The sequence below is a fragment of the Mauremys mutica genome, chromosome 16 (assembly GCF_020497125.1).
Source record: "Mauremys mutica isolate MM-2020 ecotype Southern chromosome 16, ASM2049712v1, whole genome shotgun sequence".
In the NCBI taxonomy this organism is placed as follows: Eukaryota; Metazoa; Chordata; order Testudines; family Geoemydidae; genus Mauremys; species Mauremys mutica.
This window is the reverse complement of record NC_059087.1, coordinates 5,705,421-5,730,100: the sequence shown is the minus strand read 5'-3', so window position 1 is coordinate 5,730,100 and position 24,680 is coordinate 5,705,421. Positions and strand designations below refer to the sequence as shown.

The 24,680-nt window shown below is 48.1% G+C and overlaps 1 protein-coding gene across 4 annotated transcripts in view; it reads left to right on the top strand.

The window, feature by feature from the left end:
• Positions 1-23,068, top strand: part of ACAD10 (acyl-CoA dehydrogenase family member 10) — a 29,472-nt gene extending 6,404 nt beyond the window's left edge. For all 4 annotated transcript variants that reach the window (XM_044990165.1, XM_044990164.1, XM_044990166.1 and 1 more), the window contains exons 6-21: positions 592-751; positions 3,569-3,710; positions 4,977-5,045; positions 6,461-6,642; positions 7,555-7,705; positions 9,572-9,717; positions 10,541-10,714; positions 12,660-13,048; positions 14,235-14,375; positions 15,780-15,917; positions 16,585-16,675; positions 17,751-17,909; positions 19,137-19,309; positions 21,107-21,250; positions 21,631-21,708; positions 22,171-23,068. In XM_044990165.1, the coding sequence (XP_044846100.1) occupies positions 592-751; positions 3,569-3,710; positions 4,977-5,045; positions 6,461-6,642; positions 7,555-7,705; positions 9,572-9,717; positions 10,541-10,714; positions 12,660-13,048; positions 14,235-14,375; positions 15,780-15,917; positions 16,585-16,675; positions 17,751-17,909; positions 19,137-19,309; positions 21,107-21,250; positions 21,631-21,708; positions 22,171-22,305 (2,472 nt within the window). In that variant the 3' untranslated portion in view covers positions 22,306-23,068. The remainder of the gene's footprint in view (positions 1-591; positions 752-3,568; positions 3,711-4,976; positions 5,046-6,460; positions 6,643-7,554; positions 7,706-9,571; positions 9,718-10,540; positions 10,715-12,659; positions 13,049-14,234; positions 14,376-15,779; positions 15,918-16,584; positions 16,676-17,750; positions 17,910-19,136; positions 19,310-21,106; positions 21,251-21,630; positions 21,709-22,170) is intronic.
• The last annotated feature ends 1,612 nt before the right edge of the window (positions 23,069-24,680 follow it).

The window sequence follows — 24,680 nt, the reverse complement described above, 5'->3', positions numbered from 1 at the left end:
CAGTAAGCCAAATAACCACAGGGTTAACTGTGGATGCCAAGATTGCAGGGTTCCATGTCCAGCTCTGCCACCAACTCCCTGTGGGCCTTGGGCAAGTCACTCCTCCCTCCCTGTGCACCTCAGTTCTCCATCTGTTAAACAGCAGTAATGACATCTGCCAAACATGGGGTTGTGAGGCTTAATTAACTAGCCCTGTGGGAGCTAGATAAGCCTTATGTACATTACACCTGGGGGCTGGCTAACTTCCAAACCGTGGTGAGGAGGTGGAAGGGTAAGGATAGGACTCATGGATGGACTGAGTTCTGACCTCCCTCTGCCTGTCCCACTGGGAACTCCCACTGTTATCACAGCCTGTGCTTGCAGTACGATCATCCTCTCCCCATTGGAATTCCTTCCCCCTTCTCCTAGGACAGAAGCCAGGCAAAATGTAGGTGCTTAGATCAGGAGAGGGAAGGCCGTGTTAGGGCTACCTTTGGTGTAGTGTCATGGCAGATGCTACAGAGCAGTCACAGGAATGCAGAGCCCTGGCTTTGCCAAGAGATCAGAATCTTCTTAGCTATTTATCGTACAACGTTTTCTTGCTGGTATCAGGTTGATGACCCAGAAGCAGCTCTCAAAGAGTTAGAAACCTACGTGGGTTTCCCTTTGCGGGGATTTGTTCCACACACTCGCCTAGTGAGACCAACAATGGAAATTCCAAAAGATCCCCTACAGAAGTACCTTGAAGAGGTCCTAGGTGGCCGGACAACAGGTATTTTAGCTCTTTTATACTTTACAACTTTAAAGGTCACATATTCTGGGTCTGCTGGCTCTTTCCAGCATAAGACAAATAGATTTTAAAAAATATTAATAGTATCAACTACTGCAAAGCCACTCTCATGGTTTAGGTACCTTTCCAAGCTCTTTGTGAAATGCTAGGCTGTTTAAAACATTGTTATTGGTATTTACCTGGATAGTTAGAAGGAAAACCTACTCTGTGACTATGCTGCATTTGATGTCTGTTCATCTGCCTGTACAGTGAGTATCTGTATTGTGTAGTATTGTGCTCCCTGACCAAAAGCTTCTAGATATTGCATTTTTCTTAAAAGGCATTTGTTGTTCATAGTGGTTCTTCTCCAACACTTGTAAAATTGGTAATAGCCACTGAATGATATTCCCTGGCAGGAGGTCACTTCTCTGCCAGGGGATTCCAGCTGCTGCCTCAGGCACATGGGTATTACATTGCCATTTAGGACCACAATGTAAACACCTCATCATCTAGAAAGTCTGTAGTTTAATTCGGACTAGGTCAAGTTTTTAAAGCAACACTGTCAGATTTCAAAGTCATGTTTCAATACAAGCAAGTATGTTAGCTGGACTATTAATAACTACTAAGATTATTTAAAGAGAGAGAATTCAACACATCTAATTTCCTTTTCATTATTCATGCTATTTGTTTACTTGCATACTTCATTCTGCTTGGGTAATGAAAACAGATCAGTTAACTTTGCTTTGGTGTCTAGTCAGTTTCATTTCTGTGTTTTCTTGCATTAGCACAGTTGTGCAACTTTTGGATGGCAAGCATTGCATGGGCAATGTTTAACTAAATTACAAAAAACAACCTTTAAATTTAAATTAAAAACAGATCATGAAAATGTTTCTTTTGACATTAGGCTTGAAGAACTTGATATGTTGAATTTCTGCTGCTTGACAATATCCTTTTGAGTAGGGCTTGGAGGATCGGGTTACAGAAATCCCGAATCCCTAGCATTTGCATGTCTGAACCAAACCTGACTTTTTTTTTATGCTCTGTATTGATTTGGATTTTAAAAAGCAGTATTTTTAAAACCATAACATAGTCCCAGTTCCTTGGCTCTAGTTGTAACTGGTGCGAAACCAGTTGCTGCTTCTTTCTGCCATTAGATTTCCAGAATCTCACCTCTATTTCAAGCCAGGAGAGGGGCTGTATTATTAAAGAAATTGCACCATTGACTTAGAAGCTATGCCCTTGTGGGTCACACTATGTATAATATGTAATATGCTGTATTAGTCAAACAAAGGCGCCGGTGTTATGTAAATGATATTGAAGTGCATTTATATGGTATTCTGAAACATGACTGTCAAAGACTGCAGATCATATGTGCACAGTTTACAAGCAAAAAGGATGATTTTCTAACTGTAATCAGACCCTGCGATCAAACTGAGGTTTTTTCAGCTCATATATTATCACCCCCATAATAAAGATTTGGAAAATAGCCGTTAGTGAACAATTCTGTTGATGAAGGAGATAGAATAGAATCCCTCTTATGTGTCAGCTCTGCAGGAATAACATTCAGTAAAAAATGATTTTCATCATTAAAATCAGCAACTCTGACTCTGAAAATGCACAAGGAGCAGATCTGCTGAGCCAAAAGGGATCATTTTTACACAGTCACTTTTCTAGCTGACTGCACTTTAAATTGGAGAGGCCATGCTGTCAGCAATTACTGCAGATTACCAGTTCAGATTGATCAGATGACTTACTAATTAATAGTTGAAATACTAGTGGGGTATGTTAGTGAATTAAAGCTGGGAGTCAAATGTGCTGCCAAGTGAGAGGATAAACGTTCACAAGCAAGCTCACACCTCTGTGCTGAGGAGCTGACCCTGTCCTGGGACAGGAGGAGTGCAGAGCTATGTGGTCCTCACTCTCATATCGCTAAAGACTGGGTCTGGAGTAGCCATAGAAATGTCTGATTGTCCTTTTGGTGTCGGAATAGTGCTGGTACTACTATAGATGACTAGAGAGGAAGGGATGGCTGAGACTGTAAGGGGAATATGGCTAAATGGGATGACAAAGTATGGAAATCCCTGAACAAGGGAACCTGCAAGGTGCAGAGCGCTCGGTCCCCAATCCAGTAAGCTTGTGCTTAACTTTGAGCATGTGAGAAATCCTACTGCCTTCATTGAAACTCTGCACCTATTCAAAGTTATTTATATAGGTGAGTGTTTTGCTGGATCAGGGCCAGTGTGCTCAGTACTTTTGAGGATAAAGCCCTTAGAGCAGGAAGGGCACGTGAAAGGAGCCTCTAGCTTGCTTTGCTGGATACAAGGTAGAGGGCTTTAAGGATCAAGCAAACAGCTGCATTCTGTACTAGCTGCAGTTTCCAAATGGTCTTCAGATGTCGTCGTCCCCATTCAGAACTCATTGCAGTGATCCAGTCTCCAGTGACAAGGGCCCAAATGACTGTAGTGAGTGCTACATTTTGCAGCCTTCAGCTCTTGTTGAGGCAGAGTAATAGCTCCTTTCCCTTTCTCTGGGAAACAACCTGTGCATAGAACTTCCTGATTGGAAAGAGCGCTGGGCAAAAATACAGAGCAAAGGTCAAGCCGATTTCTGGCCCTCTGCCATCCGAGAGTGATCCTGGTCACTCAAAAGAGGCCCATACTGATTCCATAACAATGGGGCAGTGCTCAGTCTTCTGCTGATGCAAGTGACAGTCTCTAACTTTGTCCATTTTAGACTAAAATAAAACATGGAAAAGAGAGGATAAATCATTTCAGTTCCTGTACTTTTCTCTTCATTGATCATCCCTTTTCAAACTTTCAGGTCCTCTGATATTACGACAGTTCAGTCATGGACAATCTAACCCCACTTACTATATCAAGTTTGGGGATCGTCACTTAGTCCTGAGGAAGAAACCTCCTGGCAACCTACTTCCGACTGCTCATGCTGTGGAGAGGGAGTACAGGTGAAAAGGCACAGTGTGCTACAGAGCCGTTCCCAATTCTGGCTGGCCAACATAGGCGCTCTCTGATTACTGGAACACAATTCCAAATGTGCACATCCTGTAGACAGTGCTGCTTTCCAGTCTCACCTTTAGTGTTCCAAGCCCTGCTCCATGAGAGTAGTTGTCAGTAGGAAACTGGCAGACTTAGGAAAGAGACCCTTTTTTGTAGTATAAGTGACAGGCATATTCCTCTTAGCACATTTAAGGAAGTGCTGCGTGCGAGTCAAGAGGTGACCTGGTTCAATCTGCGTTAATACTGCACCAGTGACTCAGCATGGCATTACGAGGCACTGTGCTGCCGGTGTTGCCTCCTTTAGGATGATACATAAAACTGAGCTCCTGCTGATTAGAGCTCTAAGAGTGCATATTGCAAGCATTGGAGGGTGGTAGCCTCTTTGACTTAGAATGTAATTACTCTTGGTGGAAGTAGACTATCCTGTTAAACTCACTCTGCAGCTTCAGTAGGACACAAGCTGCCTCCATTTTATGATGATTCTGTGGATGTCATCATCAGGAATAGGCCAGAGGTCTCTCCCCACCCCTACTTGATGTGAAGGAGAATCTTCTTTAGCCATAGTAGTATTAAGGCTTATAGCCTCTGGCCTCTAAAAGGTGACATGGCAAGTCTGACATTCTGTCCAGCAGAGGGGCAGTGGCACATGTATACACTTAACAATTTAGACAGGGAATTGTAATGTACGGGTTAGGTAATGTTGTGTGCTTTAAAACAGTCCAGAGGTGGCTGCATTTCAATGGGGGATGAAGTGATTCTTCTGTGTGTGTATGTTAAAGTGCTTTGAGTTCCTGCTAGGTGAAAGGTGCTGTATACATGTAAGTCAGTAATAAAGTGGAGATGAATGCTAAATATTAAATGAATAGCATGATTCCATTTCTATATGTCCATCTAGCGCTGGGGTTTTCAAACTGGGGGTCGTGACCCGTCAGGCAGTCACAAGGTTATTATGTGGGAGGTTGCAAGTTGTCAGCCTCCACCCCTAAGCCCCACTTCACTTCCAGCATTTAATAGTGTTAAATATAAAAGAAGTCCCACTCAGAGACTTGCTGTGTGAAAGGGGTCACCAGTACAAAAGTTTGAGAACCACTGATCTAGTATATACAGTCGTATTTAAAGGAAAACACCTTTTTTAACATCACCAGTACGGCAGGCAAAAAATGATCAATTCTTTCTCTCCTGACAAAGTCTCTCTGGGTTGCTTGTCCTGGCAGGGTATTGAAGGCTCTTGCTGAGGCCGGAGTTCCTGTTCCTAAAGTGCTTGCGCTCTGTGAAGATTCAAGGTGATTTTTTTCCCCAATTTTCATCAAAAGTAAGTGACAGTTGTTGCCAGAAACTTCCACTCCCAGTTTATAGCAGAGCAGAGGAGGAGGCAGCTGTCAGACTCAACGGTGGCAGAAGCTGTAGAAAAACCTAGATAGACAGATAGAACTGTTCATGTGGAAAGCAGCAGCAAAGGTGCAGTAATTTCAGTGACTGTGTCATACCTGTGAAGAAGTGTTGAAATCAACCCAGGAGGAAGGAGCCCTGTCTCGGCTGTTTGTGGAGGAGATGTGTAAAAGGCACAGTGTGTGTGGCCAGTGGAGAATGTGTGGTCTTACTGCAGATATGCTGAAATATTGGGCATTTGTGTTTTGGATGGTCCTGCCTGTTTCTGGCCTCTAATGATCCCCTGGCACTTTTTGCAGAAATAATGGTGTTAACCTAGGTGTTCTGACCAAATTTCCACTCAGATAATTCCATTCTGCCTACCAGTTGGGTATATTAATTTTGTTTCCCACTCTAAACTATTCTATAGCATTGCTAGGTGCTGTTAAACAGCTGCCATGATCTACCCCAGAAGTTGCTGTAATTCAAGGTGGATGACGCGTCACCTATGTATCCCTTGTCCACACCTCACAAAGGGCTTTTGTGGCTTAACTAATAACTATTGTGAAGCACTTTGAATTCTCCAGATGAAAGAGGCTATAGAAGTGCAAAGCACCATAATATATTATTATTATTCAGCTTGTGTTGGGTGTGTCTTTAGTATTTTATTTTTGCAATTAATTAAAATTGCTCTTACGCTCTCAAAAGAGACTGCAAAAATGGCATAATGGCACTCCCTGTATGGTTCCAGATCAAATATGCTCAGGTTCCAAGTAACAAGATGATTTTTCTACCTGCCAGCCCTGCAAACTCACCCTGAGAGCTAAAGCTGAGTTCTTTCTGGCTTTTGCATCATCATCATCAACAAAAGATTCTGCAACTGGAACTTGGTTAACAGTTCTTACAGGCCCTTGCATGAGAAGGAATAGAATCCATCTCCCTCTCCCTTTGCTATGCTGATTTTACAAGACCAATAGGTATAAACAGTAGCACAAAGTGGCTCTTGATCCTAAAGTCAGCCCTTCTGTTGAGAAAGGCGTTATTTTGACATAATCGTGTTTCTAACCTTAACTGCACTTTTGTTTTGTACGGGTATTTACATCAGATGGTTATAATGGTTAACTGGGTTCTGTCGTTATTTATTATAACTGTTCTGATTTTTGTTCGTTAGGCATAAACACTGCGCTCAGCACAGAACAAATCCTAGAATTAAAGAGCATGTTCAGACTTGGCGATAACTGCTCTACCCTGATGCAATAGCTGCAGGAATATTCTACTCATCTCTGAGGCCTGTCACTGAAATACCGTTGTTTCAATTCTGTCATTCTAGTATCATTGGCACCCCATTCTACCTGATGGAATACTGCTCTGGCCACATCTACAAGGACCTCTCCCTTCCTGGCCTGGACCCTGGCCAGCGGAGGGCTATTTACATGGCTATGAACAAAGTCCTCTGTAAAATCCATAGAGTAGACCTCAAAGCGGCTGGACTGGAGGATTATGGGAAGCATGGTGAGAAGAAAATCTGCTGTCATGCTCTTCCTGTGTGTTAGTTTTTAAAGGGGTATGGTCACATTAGGCCAAATCCTTAGGGCAGTGGTTGGGAAGGGGAGCTGTCCAGCAGCATGACGGATCCTCAGGCCAGTTAAGGGGGCCTGGAACAGCTGCTTGGGATCCTCCAGGAGTCCGTGTTCTTTGGAAATAGTCTCCAGAGCTTCCTCCCATTGGCTCTTCCTGCCAATAATTTGTTTGCTATCATCATGACTGGGCTCCCTCAGATGCTGCCCCCAGAGGTTCAACAGTACCCCCTGCAGAGCCGCCTCCGGGGGCAAAGGGCTCCTGCTGAGCAGCAGCGCCAGGATTTGGCCTTTGCTGGAATTATATTTTTTGTTTAGGACCCCAGTTATTTGTAACCAGTTGCAATATCTAATCCATTCCCCGGCCAAGAACCGATACAGAGCCCAGATAGAGAACATACTGGGTTCTTAACCCAAACCATGGGAGTGGCAGTATTACAGGAGGAGACTCCCTTCTTGAGACAGCAACAAAACGTGACTTGGGTGACCATCTTGCCGTAAGCCGCTATGCATGATGCTCTACCTATCCTGCTCCTTAAAGCTGCCAGGTGTAAAACAGGTGACGGATATTTCTGCTTCACCAGACTTACAGGACCAAAGGCAGCCTGAGCAGAAGCAGGCAAATCTCCTGGGCTGCTGGGAGTTCTGCCCAATTATTCTGGGGCTGATTGTGGCCCATGGCTGCAGCAAAACGCTCTCTTGGAGAAGTGTATTTGTCTGGTTGGACGGAGACTGGCTTTATTTTTGGCTGTTAGACCGTTTCCAGATGCTGCTCTTTTGTGGTTATTTTGAAAGGCCTCCTTGTATTTGGAACTATACCCCAGAGACTTAATTCCCTTGGCTTTAGGTAACTATGTTCAACGGCAAGTTCAAACCTGGACGAAGCAGTATCGAGCCACAGAAACCCACACTATTCCTGCCATGGAGAGACTCATTGAGTGGCTCCCATTGCATCTCCCAGGGAACCAGAAGACCACGGTTGTGCATGGAGATTTCAGGTACTAGCTGTCTGCAAGCGCCTGTTTGGAAACGGCCCTGTGTGTTACCTAGGGAGGAAGAGAGGGGGATCTCAGAGAAACCCCCAGCATTATGGTCCAATGTTGTTTGAAAAGGAAGCTGCATCACTGCTCTGTTCTGCCCTGAGCGCTCACAAGAGCTACCTGCAGCATTTCACTCCCCATTTCATCTGCCTAGTGCATTTGTAGCCTTTAAACCAGTGGCATTTGGGTGCAGAGGAGTTTAATCTAGTAGTTAGAGTAGGGAACTAGATGTCAGGACGCTTGGGTTCTAATCCCAGCTTTGCTTTTGGATCAGCAGTTTGGATTCTCTTTCGGGCACAGCCACTGCAAAACGGCACCACTGCTGATCTCACCTTAATTGAGACATAACACTGGGGATTATATGGTATTTTCTGCCTCACTCTTAGCAGTCAGAGAAGGAACCTTGCGATGTGAAGTTTAAAGTAGTGAGAGTTTAACTAGATCCGTGGTTTTGATGGAGCCTTGCCTGACGGTGGCATTAGCTCACCCGCTGCCAGTATTACAAAGGAGGTCACCCTTCAGTAATACGATGGCTGCACATGGGGAGGTCAACATTCTGACTGGTGAGAACTACTTTTATCATGAGCTAAAAAATTTGCCTGGAGCAAGAACTGCATTTGTCTCTTTAAAAGGTCATAGGTGGTAGGCAGGCTTGCAGATCTGCTGGAGCATGACACAGCTTCCGCTCTGTACACTTCAATCTGCTGGCTGAACAATTATTATTGTTTATTATTTGTATTACCGTAGTGCCTAGGAGAACCCCATTGTGCTCGACACTGTTCAAACTCAGAACAAAGTGTGGGTCCCTGCCCCAAAGACCTTACAATCCAAATATAGGCTCTGCTCCTCTAACTTGTAGAAATCAGAGCTGGAAAAGATCTGTTATCTCCCATGTATTCTGTGCCCTGGGAGCCAGGGCAGGATCGGCCCCTGTAAATCATTTCTAGTTCTCAGTGCCTGGGGAGTGGCATGCACGCTATAAATAAATGATAAGCAATGACCTGACTGCTCTGCTCCCACCTTTCCCCTCAGGAGAGTATCCCAGTCTAATCTGTCTCACTCTCCCCCGTCTTAATATCATCCCACTGTGCCCAATTATACCTCTCTGTTCCCATCCCGCCTTGCAGCCAGCTCTCATTCACTTGCCTTGCAAGGGCCTGGATTAGGGGAGCTCATGGCTCTTCCTTTGCATTTCTGATGCTGCATGGTGGATCCGTATGGCGGATCACTAACTCATCCAGACATGAAGCATTACAGTTTCCTTCACCAATAAAACTCCTATTTGTGAGTGGAGTGAGTGGGTTCTTTGCATCTCAGCAGGAGCCTTTCACACCCCATTATCACAGCCAACCTCTGTGCAAACTCTTGGAAGTCTCTAGTCTACACCACACAAAAAGTCAGCAGAAAACAGTTTGGAATCTTGAATCACTAACAAATTATAAGTGTTGGCTTAAAATGACCAATAAATCCATTTTGAAATTGACCTGAAGTCTGTCATCTTCCAGTTGGCACATGCCATAGTTTCTGTTAGTGATCTGAGATCCTAAACTGTCTTGTTTAGCTCTTTAAACCACGTCAGTTCACAATTAACCAGCCAGAAGGTTGAACAACTTAAGCCTCTTCTGTCCATCACTTCCCAGAGCTGAGCTCTCTGCTTCCGCAGCCCTCCCAAAGGAGCTAGTGATATAGAATCAATCCCCCAACTAGCACAGAGTTCCAGGTCACCTGTTTAACTGAAACTAACCAACTGTCAGGAATGCTGCTCCCTCTGATGAGTGTTTTTTCTCTTAGGACTTATCTAAACCCTTCCCCTTTCTGATCCAGGCTGGATAACCTGATTTTTCATCCAGAGGGTCCAGAAGTCCTTGCTGTCCTCGACTGGGAACTTTCTACCTTAGGAGATCCCATCTCTGATGTGGCGTACAACTGCATGGCCCACTATATGCCTTCTGACTTGGATATGTTGAAAGGTACAGTGTGTCCTCTTGGGGAAGGCACAAATTGCTTCCTATTTTGAACGTTTTACAAATAAAGAGCTGGGAAACATTGTTTAGAAACTGCCAGGACTGTTGTGCAGGGTGCTCAGCTGGAAATGTGACTCAGTGCTTCAGACGCGGGCTCCCTTTCTTATCTCATCCCATCACCACCTCTACCTTTTCTCACCTCCCTAAAGAATCCTCTTCTCTCCTTGGTGTTGACATCTTCAGATATATGTAGCCAGGGCCGGCACAACCCATTAGGTGACCTAGGCGGCCCAGTATGTCCCTTGGCCCGCGCTGCTTCCAGCAGCTCCCATTGGCCTGGAGCAGCAAACCATGGCCAGTGGGATCCGCGATCGGCCAAACCTGCAGACAGGGCAGGTAAACAAACTGGCCCGGCCCGCCAAGGGTTTTCCAAGCGGTGTCCCAAGTTTGGGAAACACTGTTTTATAAGAAGGGTAGTTTGGGATAAAGATACTGCAATCACATGCTGCCTGCCTCGGGAAAGGCCAAATTCCTATAGAGACTTGTCAGTTTTCTTCTGCCGATGTAAATTCAAGTATCTGTTAGAGGCAGAGGGTAATTTCACCTCATTTTAGCTTAGTCCTGAGCCTCTCCGGAGCTAATTTGTCCCTGGTTATAGGTGGGCTTACGATTCAGACACACCAGAGTTTGGAACCTGAGAGCAGAAAGGCCATTGCTTTATCCACCGAGCATGTGTGCCAGTCATGAAACTAACAGAATCCGTAGAACTGTCTGACTCTCTTTGAGAACACCACCTGCCTAGTCATTGTTATGCCGGATTCTCTTTCAGGTTTGAAGAACTGTGATGTAACACAGTTGGGAATTCCCACAGCAGAGGAGTATTTTCAGATGTATTGTGAGCACATGGGAATTCCACCCATTGAGAACTGGAATTTCTACATGGCCTTTTCCTTTTTCAGAGTGGCCGCCATCTTGCAGGGTGTGTACAAACGCTCGCTCACAGGTGAGAAAATGAAGCCAGCCCCTGAATGTTTAATTGATGCCACATGTATTAGGATGGAGGCTTATCTATCCTCTATATGCTGCACACGCACGCTGTCCACCCACAACCACACTGAAGAGATGTCAGTGCTGTACCAGTGTAGTAGTGTTTAACCACTGGCCGGGAGGTGACTTCAGTTACAGATGTCTGTAAAAGCAGCAAAGAATCCTGTGGCACCTTATAGACTAACAGACGTTTTGCAGCATGAGCTTTTGTGGGTGAATACCCACTTCATCGGATGCAAATAGTGGAAATTTCCAGGGGCAGGTATATATATGCAAGCAAGATGTCTGTACAGTAGCTTGTGTAGCAGTATTACAACTCTAGAGGGCATCATAACGATACATTTTGAGCGGCTCTGAAATTCCGGCCAGTAGAAGGCAATAGTGACTTACACAGTGTGGCAGGATTGAGGGACAAATGTAGCAAGTTTTTCTAAAAGGGCTAAGGTGGCTTGTGGCTGCAGCTGGACATTAGGAGATCTGGGTTCAAGTCCCAGCTCGGTCTCTGAATCTCTTTGTGATGATGGGCACGTCACCCAGGGGTACGTACAGTCAGACTGAGCACTGCCCCCACTTTTTATAGACAAAGTCCATACCTATAGAGCCTACACCTGTAAAAAGAATATAATTGGAGGGGCACACACTCGGATTTGGCACTCAGTCTGTTAGGCTGGGTTCCTTTGGGATTTGCCATGATGATGATACTCTGATTGGCACTTGCATTTCAGTTTCAGGCCCAAAAGGTGCCATCCTGAGAATGTACTCTTCCCCTTCCTCAGAGGAGTGATGGGGGACTTAATTCCTTAATGTTCGTAAGGTGTGGGAGGGGGCAAAGGGTTATTATTCAAAGAGAAATAGTTAAGAGCTCACAACTAGTACAGAACGAATCCTCCCTTGCATAGGCCTTGGAAGGCTTTGGCTTGGAAGCTAGTTGGAATGCCACGCAGCGAGCTGTGTTTGCTCAGATAGCCATCTGTAATAGAGGAGTGGTTTCTGCAAACAAGCACAAAGATGGAGAGAACAGTGTGTTTTACTAGCTGTTGCGTTTTGCTGCATTGCAAGGTCTGATGTGGTTACTGGGCGGGGCGGCTGTAGGTGAGCACTAGTATCTGCCTGATTGCTGCTCTCTACCCCAGAGCTGGCCACTTTTCAGTGGGGCTGCATGTATATTGTGAAGGGCTTTGGGAGCAATATTAACCATACCCAGCACCTGGCCTGCTGTTATCACATGCCGAGTCGAAGACCAGGAAACACAGCTCAAAGCTTGCCTGACCTGCTGTGCCGCGGAGGAAGGGAAGTGGGGTGACTGCTATTGCAGATGATGAATCTGTGAACAAGAGGAGAAATGTTTGATGGCTTTGCATGAGATCACAGAAGCAAAGCCCAGGCCTTTGGTACATATGCGAAAAGCTTGGTGCCACTACTTGGTGCTCTTGCTGGTTCACTAGCACAAGGAAACCATGGAAAGGGATGGACGTTAGTCTGTTAAACTGAGAGCGGAATCTGTAATCACCCTGGGTCCTACATAGTGTCCTTTCCCCCTTTCACTGCAGCACAGTGCGTCCCTCCGCCTGGGCTCAGCTCTTCCTGCTGCTGTAGAATGTGCCTCTTGCTTTGCTCCTTGCAGACTCATCCACTGGGGTATTCAGGGCTGACTCTAGGCACTGTGTCCTCCCAGGCCAGGGTGGCTCAAATGTTACCCTACTAGGGACTCTCTTGGCAACTTGCCAGGGTGCTGATAGACTTGGTGTTTAATCAGAGAAACTGTGACATCGTTGTCACGTCCCTTATACAATAATCCTGCGGCTCCAGCGCTGAGCACTAGTGTATGCTGGTGGTTTGGAGCTTTGTCATGTGGACTCTTTAAGCAGACAGGGATTATTAACCACTTTCATTTCACGCAGGTCAAGCAAGCTCAGCTGCAGCTGAAAGCAGCGGAAAGCAGGTGGAGCTCATGGCCAACTTAGCGTGGGACTTTGCTACAAAAGAAGGATTTCGAGTGTTTAAAGAATGTCCAGCTGCAAAACCTTTAGCAAGACCTTACAGTACCTGGACCAGGAATGGGGCATTCTCCAGGAGAAACTATGTCACCATGGCACCTTCCTCACCAGCTCACACTTCCAAAGCTCATCTTATTCTTTCTCCTGACGGCCTTCCCGGAAGAGCCCAGGATCTTTACCACAAGCTGAGGAGATTCATGGAAATCCATGTCTATCCTGCTGAGCAGGTTCTGAGAGATCATCAGGTTTCACAGTCTAGATGGACTCCACATCCTCTTATAGAAGAGCTGAAGGTAAGTCAGACTTCTGCTTAAAGTAACAATGCCTCCAAGCCTGGGTCTGTAAGATGGCACATTGATGCCCAGGACGCCTCTGAGCCAGAGCTGTGCACTTTCCTGATCAAATCACGTATCTGCTCCTGTCAGTCCACAGATCCAGTACAGTAAGAGAGGGGGAGCTGGAGTCTCATCTGGCTTGCAGCTCAATTCTGACTGCAGAATTTGTATTATGGGTGGCAGTGACTTAAGTGGGGAACCAGCTTGACTCCCAGAGCCTAGGGAAAGTTTACAGGGCTGGGAATGAAGTCATGGAGAGAGGCAGTAAATACAGAGCCCACATCATCATGTAAACTGACTGACTACAGTTGCATTTTTCAGGGAAACATTTGTCCTGGGCATCTTCTGGTAGGTGTAGCCCCTCTATCGTGTCTCCCATCTCGTGGATATGAGCCATCCCCTACTTCTGACCAAGTTGTCTGGGCTGCATTGGCTCAGTGACTTGCTCACTCAAAATCCTGTCTTGTGTATTAACCTGCCCGTGTCCCAGCACAGTTCCTGATCTAACGGGTGCTGTCTTCCATTAGACGTCATACTGGCTGTCTCCTGAATTTGATCTCTGGAGCTGTGGAAAGAGGATTGAGGGAGGGACTTCTACAAGTACAGTGTAACTGTGATCTTCATTTTTATACAAGAGGGCCTGGGCATTAGGAGATTTGTCCTTGGGGCCTGAGTCTGATCTCACACCACTATGTCCCATTGACTTTAAAGGACTTACTCCTGATTTACGCTGCTGTGATTGGCCAGAATCAAGCTCTTCAGGTCCAAATCATTCTCCAGTCCAAAGCCATCTCTCTACTATCACGCTAGTGTTTGTCCCTCTTACAGGCTGCACGTGATGTTTCCATAGACCCATAGGACTAAACTCACCCCTGGTGTAACGCCATTGACTTCAATAGGCCAACACCAAGCTGAGGCTGACGCACTGTCTTTAGCTCGTCTCTTCCCCACAGCTTTGGGTGTTTGTCTGTTGATGAGTGGGAAAGGCAGAATTCAGGCCTCAGCTCTTCTCAGCAGATCCCAGCATTGTGGGGTTGTCCTTCCGGCATCCATGCCCACTGGGGGTCTCTATGGGCAGGGAGCTGGCCCCTCACACCGGAGAGCAGAATTGTGCCCGAAGTGTCATGCTGTTCCATTCTCTAAGGACAAGGCAAAGTCTGAAGGACTGTGGAACCTTTTCTTACCCGCGGAGAGTGATCCAGAAGTGAAATATGGAGCGGGCCTCACAAACCAAGAGTTTTCCCATTTGTGTGAGCTCATGGGAACATCACTGTTTGCGCCCGAGGTACCTGCTTTAAGCCTTTACTAAGTCATCTGGGGTGGTGGAGGGGAAACACGCGGTCTGGGGGAGGGATTCTTAGCTACCCCTCTGTTGCTGGAATATTTACAGGTCTATCCGCTGCACTACTGCCCCCTGCACACATTTCCCCCCTCCTCTCCCAATTGCTCCTACCCTGGCACCTGTCTGCTTTGAACCTGAATGCTAATGCTGCCTTTGCAGTGTGTATTTGTGCTATTTGGGAGGGCCAGTGCTGGCCAGAATGTGGCCCATTGTGCGCTATGCTAGTCAGCCCAGCACCAGCCCCTGATGGAACCACGTGTGCGGGTTTCCAGTATAGCATGGAGCCATTCTAGCCAGGCTCCTACAAACCTGGCTTCCAGCCAGGTTTCACCCTGCCCTGCATTGCCTGGGGTGTGGAGTAGGAGCCTTTTTCCTGCTCCAGTGCTCCCAGGCAGTAACAGGGCAGGATCGCACCAAATTCTTAAGGGAGAGCTGGCTGCAGCACACACACCACCCAAGGGGGTTGCCTGTAAGGGGACTTGGCCAGCTCCTCCGTAGTGTCCAGTCCCTTGATTTGTGTGCTCTCACTTAGTAGTTTAAAAGATAAGAAATAAAACCAAGCTGAATGTTAAGGTTCGAGCCTCCGGGGCAGTTGCAGATCATTTAATGGAGTGAAGGAGTGTGAATGACACAATGGGTGATTTAAAATTAAAAACTTTATTTATAGTTAGTTAAAGCCAACAGGCCTTCCACTTAACCACGCTCTGCACTGACCCTGGCATTCTAGGATGGAATGATGCAGTGGGGAGGTTCTCGGGCTGCAGCTGGCCCGCGGGCCGGAACGTTGAGACCCCTGCTATAAATAGAGAGAGCGTTTTCCAAAATATGACCGTGATTTAAAACACTTGTGAAAACCAGTTAGGATCAAACTGTGTTTACAACATGACCTGGGGTTCTGCCATAACTCATCTCTAACTGGCTTCTGAATTGGCTCACTTCACTTTACTCATATCGTACCTGGCCTCACTTGATTATTGTCAAGCCATTTTCAGGAAATAGATTTTTGGGTCCACTTACATTTCTATGTAACATAAGAAAACATCATCTGTATAGGCTACAGTGTGCGCTAGCCCCAGGGGCATGCTGCTCCCCCTCAGCATTCTGCTGTGTGCTGGCTCGGGGACCTGTCTCTGCAATGCAGCTTCCACCCCTAAGGGCAAAATCTTTGCCCTTAGCTCTGGCCTTTGGAAACCAGCATGAGCTTCTGTCGTCTACATTTCCTGATGCTTTGGAATGGGCTTTTGGCAGGCAGAAGTAGCTGTGCAGTTTGAGGTTGACCCACAAACTCCCTTTCCCAACAAACATGCCTCTGCCGTGCTGACTGGTGCTTGGCTTTCCCCCCTCCAGATATTCAACTGCTCTGCCCCTGACACTGGGAACATGGAGGTGCTGGTTCGATATGGGACGGAAGAGCAGAAGGAACGCTGGCTGCAGCCTCTGTTGGACGGGAAGATACGCTCGTGCTTTGCTATGACTGAGCCGCAGGTCAGGATCGCTGTCCAGTCAACCACACAATGGAGTACAGCAGAACCTTGCTGATCCACACCATAGAACGGCGCTCCCTGTTCTCAGTGCTGGCAGTTGTTATACTCACTGGCCAAGGTTTTCAAAAGTGGCTCGTGATTTTGGGAGCCCAACCTGAGGCCCTTCAAAGGGACCTGCTCTTCAGAGGGAGGGTGCTCAGCAATTTCAGAAAATCACATTCGTTTAAAGTGTCTGTTGGAGGCACTCAAAATCACCAGTCACTTTCCAGTAATCTTGGCCACCATGTTTCTTAAGCTGTGCTCTTGTGCAGTTAGTGGTAATTATGAAGTGTAACAAAGTGTTTTCATTAAACTACTGTCTAGCTGACCGCCCGATTGGCAGAGGGGCTGGGCACCCCTTTCTAGGGGAGCTGGAGGTGCTCAGCACCACCAGGAGTCAGGCCTGGAGTCCATTGTGTGACTACCCAGCTTTGCTTTTAGAGGTGTTTGCTCACTCGGTTGTTCAGCTGAGCTGGGGTTCTCAGCCTTTGCTGTGCTGAGCTCTGCCAGCTTCAGGCAATGACTTCTCGCCTGCCAAGCCACCTGATTAGAATGTCTGAAACTTCTCTCCGACCCCTCTGAGGCTGAGAGGAGCTGGCAGATTCAGAACTGAAAGTGTTTCTGCTTAGGTTGCTTCATCTGATGCCACCAACATCGAATCTTCAGTCGTAGAAGAAAAGGGTTTCTACATTCTAAATGGGCATAAATGGTGGATTTCAGGTACATTCCAATACACACTGGGTCTCCGTCACAAAGCCGTGTGCTCCCTTGGCTGCCTGCTGTGGCGTGAAGCTGTCCTGTTGCACCTTGTCTCCAGGGTGCTGATCTAAAACAGCTCTTGAAAGGGGCCCTGGGCCCTGACTTGCACTCAGCCCTCGCTTACGGAGGGTCAGATTCTGAACTCAGTTACACCAGTGTAAATGCAGCATAATTCCACTGTCTTGAATGGGAATACTGTGGATTTACACCAGAGTAATGGAGAGCAGAATTGCTATATGCTAAGCCAAGAGTTCAAACAGCACTGTTCTGTTTCACGTACAGTTGTGACTGTTACAGGCATTTGTGCATTAGATGCTGCTGTGACCCTCCCAATGGCCCTCTGGGAAATGCTTTTGCTGCAGTCTTCAGCTTTCTGTTAATCATTAGGAAAACATCCCCTTTTTGGACGATAAAATACAGGGCGTCTGGTGGCACATGGGGTTGCTAATGGGATAGGGAAGCTTTCACCTGTAGGCGCCAGTTCTAATCCCAGCTGGGTCAGTAATGACTGCGAGCAGTTACCATCCACTGGTTGCTGGCTGTCAAATGAGTCGGGTGGTCTCGGTTCAGTTCCCAGTAGGCAGTAATGTTGGCAGTTCCTATGTTGGCAGTTCCAGCAGAGAGGCCAAGGTTTGAATGAGCCTTGAAGAGCCTTCTCCCCTCCAGGTGGTCCCTCCGTCACAGGGATGAGTGGGGTGATGTGGGAAAGCTTGAATTTGCCTGGTAATTCCATAGTAATTGTGGATAAAGGACTTCAGAGCCTTTATCAGAGCCTGGAGTTCTCATGCCAGCTCTCATCTCTTCTGTTAACTCTTGAAACAAACTATCAAACCAAATAACCAGGTCCTGAATTAGCTACAGCTAAGATGGCTGGATTTGCTCTGCTCTCTTAAAGGGCTAAGTCAGAATTAGACACAGGCACCAAATTCACCCCGATGTGCCTTCGCTGCAATCAGTGATGTTTCCCTGCGGATTGACTGGGCCTGAGGTCTACAGCACCAGTCAGTCTAGTTTTCATTGTGTCTGTTCCCGGCAGGGGCTCTGGATCCTCGTTGCCAGCTCTGTGTGTTTATGGGGAAGACCGACCCGGAAGCCCAGCGCCACAAACAGCAGTCAATGCTCTTAGTTCCCATGGACACTCCAGGCATAACAGTCACCAGGCCTCTCAGTGTATTTGGCGAAGAAGATCCCCCAGGTGAGGCAAGGAACTAGCTCAGTTTGTAGCTGACATGCCTTGACAGCTCTGCTTTGTCCACTGAATTATTCTGGTTTTGAAAGGGCCCATGTTGTGGGCACCTCTGATACACTGGCCCTAGCTTCTGTGGGACCCCACTGGGCCTTGCCTCTCCGTATTGTATGACTTGGGCATTACTGTCCTGTGGATCAGGGAACTGGGGCCCAGAACAGGGAAATAACTTGCCTGAGGTCACATGCGTGGTGGCAGAGCTGGGACTAGAACCTAGGTCTCCTGACTCCCAGTTCCTTACGTCACTCACGCACTCTTCCGTTGTCCCTGGTACATAGTCAAGCAGAGTTGTCTATTATCCAGAGCAGGGGGCTGGGAGTCAGGACTCCTGGGTCCTCTTCCCAGCTCTGCCACCAACTCTCAGTGGGCAAATCACATGACTTCTTTGTGCCTCAGTTCAATAACACCTGCCTCCCAAGGCGTCAGTGCTGTTTACTGACCGTGGAAGGCTCGGGAGTGAAAGGTGTAGTAGAAACGGGCAGAGCAGTGGTATGAGAAATAATCATTCATGGAATATGTTATGATGCTACTTCCTTTTAAAGCAAACACTGGAATCCGGGGGCTACATTCCCCGCTACAGCCTGTAGCACATTGTTAAAACATCCCAGTGACATTAACATCACATTGTATTTAATTACTTAATTAGTTTTTTCAGCCAAAGAACCTGATAGATGATCTTTTGAGCTGTTGAGTCTTTAAGTGACGTTTCCTGGCTTTGACCAAGAGAAACCACAGCAAAACCTGTATTTCAGTCCATTTAGCATTGGACATGCTTTCTAGTCCACAGTCTGTGCATGCGGAATTACAGGAAGTGGCTGTGGTTGGGGGAGCTGGGAATAACAAGGAATTGGCTGGCTCTGATGATGGGAGCTGGAAAGTGCTGATAACAGAACGGGGAGAAGCCTCCCACCAACCTTTCTGCCTTGGCTTTGACTTTTTTTTTGTTCAAGCACTGGAAAGAAACCAGCAAACCTCAACGTTTGTTAATCCTGACGAGAATCCGAATTATTAGCTCACTTGCCTGCTCCTGGCGGGTGAGAGACCATTTCAGAGCTGCATGGGCTCTGGAAGAGCCAGGAAGAGAGGAATGGGAAGAAATTCAAACTTCCTGCATGCGGGGATGTGTCCAGTGAGTGACGCCGCTGAGCTCTGTGCATTCTGTCCCTCCCTCTGCAGCTGGCCATGGGGAGATCTTATTTGAAAATGTGCGAGTGCCCAAAGAAAATATACTGCTGGGACCTGGCCGAGGCTTTGAAATTGCACAAGGGAGACTAGGGCCCGGACGGATTCACCACTGCATGAGGCTCATTGGCTATTCCGAAAGGGCACTGGCGCTCATGAAGGAGCGAGTGAGTATTGCTGCAGGTTCGACGGGGTTCCTGTCTCCTCAGTTATCTTATGCAACTGCATTCCAAGTGCTGCCTTATCTGCATTTCAGTCTCATTGGCTCTAGCATCATATTTCTCAGCAGACTGTCACTGTAGTGTGTAAACACCTTTAATCCATTTTAGCGGCATATCTTCCTGACACCCACAGCGCCATGGGTAGCAGGAAACAGTCCACTTATCCAGCCTGGCATCCAGAATCAAATCCCACCCCTGTGAATTCAGCCTGTAGCAGTGGATGTTGGAAGCCAAACTACAGTGAGTTATTCGTGGAGTCCTTAGATCTCTAGCAGGGGTGAGATTTCAGATCAATAAAATATTTCACAAGAACAGCCTCACAAGAGCAACACACCTGACCAAATGGGTTTCCCTGCCTGACTGAGTACTCCATGGACAAAGGGCTGTTTCACTCCATTGCTTCCCTTTTTCTCATGGGTGGGGAGTTTCTCTCGTGATTAGAGAAATCGACTGCCCCTGTTTGCAGCTCTGTTCAGCCAAATAAGGCCCCCAGTACACTCTGAATCTTCCTCCTTCCATTTCCTCCTAAGGGTCGAACTCTTCTGCTCTCCCTAGCGGATTCCCTCCTTAGTTGTCTCCAGCATCTGGGCCCTTTCCATGTCAGTTCAGAGTGTGCTCAGAACAGCAACTAACCAGGCAATTCATATTCCTGGGATGAAGCCCAGCAATATCTTCGGATACTCCCTGGCCAATAGGCAATCGGATCCTGACGCTGGCACCAGAACCATTGTGGTCACCCAAATCTTCCTTTTTAAACACATTCTCAGGCTCTCCACTATTCCGTCCCTCTGTTACACCCCATGCTGCTTCAGTATAGCACAGGGAGGAGAGGTAGCTGGGCCAGGTGGATCCTGAGAGTCTGGGAATCAGCAGGACAGTTAAAATCTAATTGCAGGCTTTTGTGAGATGTCTTAATGCAGGTAGTTTGAAGGCAGCTTTCAGTACCACTCTTGAGTGCTTCACTACAGATCCTACCTTCCAAGCATATCTGCCTGTGTTAAGCGGACACTGAGAAGCAGGGGGATATACTTTCAAAGTCTCCCTGTTTCTAGAAGCGTGGGGTTCCCTGAGCACTCAAAACTCTCCTCTTTCCACTTTTGTACGAGGGACATTACTTGCTTCTTCCCCTTTTTCCTTCCCTTGCTCAGAACCTGCCTGAATTTCTCCCCCGCCTTTATTGGCTTGGAGTGGTAATGGCAGGGGTCAGTTTGTCCCTCTGCCTGCAGAGGAGAGAAAATGCAAAGGGAGTGTTACACAGTGGACCTGCAGCTGTACCACCCTGGCCTGTGATCACATTGGTGCTCACGAGCTAAACAGGGTAGGACCTAGTCAATACTTGGATGGCAGACCAGCCAGGAACGTTGCAGGGAATGGGGCTGGTCCCTCTGTCAGCAAGGAATCAATGCTAGCGGGTGCTGTGCTGCTTTTTGGGGATCTGGAAACTTGAGATTCTGACTGCTGTTGCACTCTTGGAAGGACTTGAATCCTGAGTCCTGGTTAATTTCATTTTAGGCAGGGTGTCAGTTACCCTTCTAAACAATTCCCCAAGCAATCTGACAGCATTCTTCACTTCCTGTCCCAAACTGCCATGTAGTGTCACTGTGCCCTGGCAGACAGCAGCCACATAGCACCCCAGAGGTGGCTGCATCAGGATGAAAGCTTCTCTGCAGATGTAAGATATTATCACCAGCAAAAATAGCTCTCTAAGCTCAAGGCCCTTAGCCCTGTGTGTGCCTATTGCAGGTGACGTCTCGTGTGGCCTTTGGGAAACCCCTAGTCGAACAGGGCACTATCCTGGAAGACATTGCCAAGTCCCGCGCTGAGATTGAGCAGGCCCGGCTTCTTGTCCTGAAGGCTGCCCTCCTCATGGATACAGCTGGCAACAAGGTGTGTGGCTGGGGCCCTCCGGGGGCTAACAGTACCAGCCTGAGGACTGCAGCGCTCGGCCCAGTGTGCTTAGCTTGTCTGGTCGCTGGTGGGGAGTTCTAATGCTTAATCTTTTCCTCCCCGGAGGCCTGAGCAAAAATATAGCTTAAAAAGTGAGCTTGGGCCTCTCCTCCTTGGATGTTCGTGCCCATCAGCATTATCACACGAGCAGTCTGTGTTCGGGAGAGGCCCAGGACTGGGATAGCAGGGGGGCTGCAGGCCTAGCCCGGGATCATTGTTTTGGGGAGACCAGAATGGGAATAGCAGGGGCTGCAAGCCAGGACTGAGGAGGGTTCACCAAGCTGGATGGATCTGATGTGTTTGATCCTGTTTCTATACAGGCAGCTGCTCTAGAGATCGCCATGATCAAAATGGTGGCTCCATTGATGGCTCTGCGGGTTATTGATCGTGCTATCCAGGTGAGCGGGGAATGGTGCACTTGTCATTCGTTTCTCTCCCATTGCAGAAGGTTAGGGGTTAGCCCAAACAAAGCAAGCAGTTGTTTGGAGCCCCAAGGTTCTTCTGCTTTCAGCCAACTCCTGCAACTTACGAGTTAGTCCTATCCTCACCTCCTGGGATGAGGAAACTGCTGCCAGACCTCTTCTTCCTAGACATGATCCCTCTGGGGCAGGACTTAGGCACATTAGCAGGGGCTGGTGTGGGGCAAACTTGTCTTGCTGTTGCCTGTGCACTGTTCCTATTCTATGGAGAACCTTCTTCTAGCACTAAATTCACATGAAACCGTGTGATAGGAAGCAAGCTCCTCAGGCCCGTGGAGTTTGCCTTCCTGCTTCTACAGTTCGAAGTGTCCCTGCTTTGCTCTGCTGCTCCCATCATGGCATTGTCCTGCCCTTTTCACACCTCCCATGGGTTTGTTGCAGGCCTTTGGAGCAGCAGGTCTCAGTAACGATTACCCACTGGCACAGTTCTTTGCCTGGGCGCGAGCCCTGCGTCTCGCCGACGGACCCGATGAAGTTCACAGGACAGCAGTCGCTAAATTGGAGCTGAAACGCTAGCCCTGGCCCGCTGTGAAAAAGAACCACTAGGAGGCAGAAGAGGAATCTCCCAGCTGCAGCCTTGGGATGTGGAAATGTGAGGGGGGGTGGTCCTCTGATTAACACAGGGTGTTTGTGGGTGGCAATAGCTCTTTCATTTCAATGTCCTTGCAGATTGCCAGAGCCCTGGGGACAGAGGCAATGCGCTCCCCAGTTGGCTTTAATGCTGGGCTCATTTGGTGGTGGAACAAAAAGCAGAAAATGTGTCCTTGAGCCATGCAGAGTGGCCTTGCTCCAGCTGCGATGAGGCTGGCTGCAACCCCTGCGAGTCCCAGCCCTGCTCTCAGGCTTCCTGGGCTAGCGCGTGCTCAGCCTTCAGGGATGGAGAGGAAAGTCTTGTCACCCAGCAGCAGCCCTCCAGGGGCCTGCTCTGGAAAGACTTATTGACTTCACTGGGCATTAGCTCAGGCCCCGGTTGGCGGAGGTGCTGACTGGTTCGAAGGGAACCCTGCTCCTCGGAAGGGACGGATGCCCAGGCTGGGGTGAAGGGAGGAGGGGAATTGGGTGGCTCCTGAGGACTCTGCCAAGGAAGTCGAGCTCTAGTTCTGTGATTTGCTGTGTTTGGGGCGTGGGGGTTGCCATTTGCCACCTGAATATACTTGTTCACACTTCTGTAATTCACATCGCTCTGCAGAGAGAAAAGAATCATGGAAGGAATTGCGCTGATTTCTGCGCCATTCATTAGTAACGTCGGATCAAATCAGAATAAAAATAATGGACCCACTTCCTTGTGTGTGCCTCACCTGATGCTGCAATCCTTCAATCGTTTTTCCAGAATGTTTTATACCTTCTCCCCTCCCCAGGAATGATCAGTTCTGACAAATGGAGAGATGCACATAAGCACGGTTGGTTTCCTTTTTGGGTGGTCTTGAGTGACCCTGAAGAGACAAAGCGTCTGTGCATGCTGCAGCTGGGCGAATGCGTTGCAGCAGTATGGATGTTGCGGTGTGGTGGCGACTTGGGTGGCTAGCCAGAGCCTCACTCCCAGCTGCAGCATAGACCTATCCAAAGGGCCCATCGCAGCTCGCATACAGCTCTGGTCTGAAATGTGCCGACCAGGATCCCAGAGCATCATGTGCACACGAACGCCCCCATCTGGTCACTGAGGAGTATAAAGGAAACCTGGTCAGAGCGGCTTCTAACCAGGGTTTCTGAAAGGGTGCTGAACTTGCAGCCAACACGTGCTTGGCACCAGGGCATTTCAGTATGCGAGAGGAGCTCTGAGGGGGAGTGTGGGATGGAGGCAGGAGCTCAGTGACAGGCCTCATGGAGGGGGCAAGGAGGCTACAGTATTGCAGGAGACTTGTGGGGCAGCCCCTGCTGTGCATATGTGTTCCACCAGTCTGCTGTGCAGTTCCTGTCCCCAGCTCTGCAGGCCGGTAGCTCCTGCAAGGGGCCATTCTGCTGGGTTTGTGAGAACCGGCTATTCTGTAAAACAAACAGTGACAGGCCCTGAGGACAAAGCCCCACGGTTCCCTGGCTAGAAACACGGAGGTGGAATGGGGCGAGTGTGGGAGACGAGCCCCTCTGTCGGGAGGTGCGGGAGCATAGCCTGTTTTGCACAGGGAGGGTGGGTGCTGAGGGCCAAATACACTCCAGGGGCCATTGTAACTCCAGAGTGACTCCACTGACTAGAGCGGATTTACAGTGGTGTCTTTGGAAGCAGAGTGCAGCTGGCATGGATGAGCAGATGAGCTCTCAGGTTGCGTGTCTGACATCGGTGGATGTGTGCAGAATGAGCACGTTCCCTGCTGCGAGTGCGGCCAAAAAAAGCAGAGCCCCAGGCAGCTGTATCGGGACACCCAGCATGACTACGGGGCTCGGGGTAGCTACCCTGTATTAAAAAACTAATATGACACACAGAGATACAATTCTAGCTGTGGGGGGTGGGGCTGGCCGCAAATTGCTCTGCCTTGGCTCAGCTCAGCTTTCTCGTGGGCTCCGAGGATGGAATTCCACCTGTCTTACATGCAGTTGGCTTTATATTCTCCACTTGACAGAACGGCGTCTCTTGGCCCATAGCCCATGTGCACAGCCAACTGCTCTGGAGAACACTAGACTGCAGCAACTCTCATGCTGAACTCACCCCTTCCCTGACCCAACCATCTTTCTTGGGACGTCGGAGGGATTAGATCCCAAATGGCCAGCTGTGATTTACCGGAGTACAGAGCAGCCCAGCAAATTAGGAGTTTTTAAATACCTCACAAGGCAAACCTTGTCCAAATATTATTACAGTGGGTGTGAACACAGGTATATTCTGCAACGCAGCCACATTCCCTGAGGGAGAATGCTTTGGCTAGAGTCAGGCAGCCAACAATGGGGGTGTGTGTGAATTT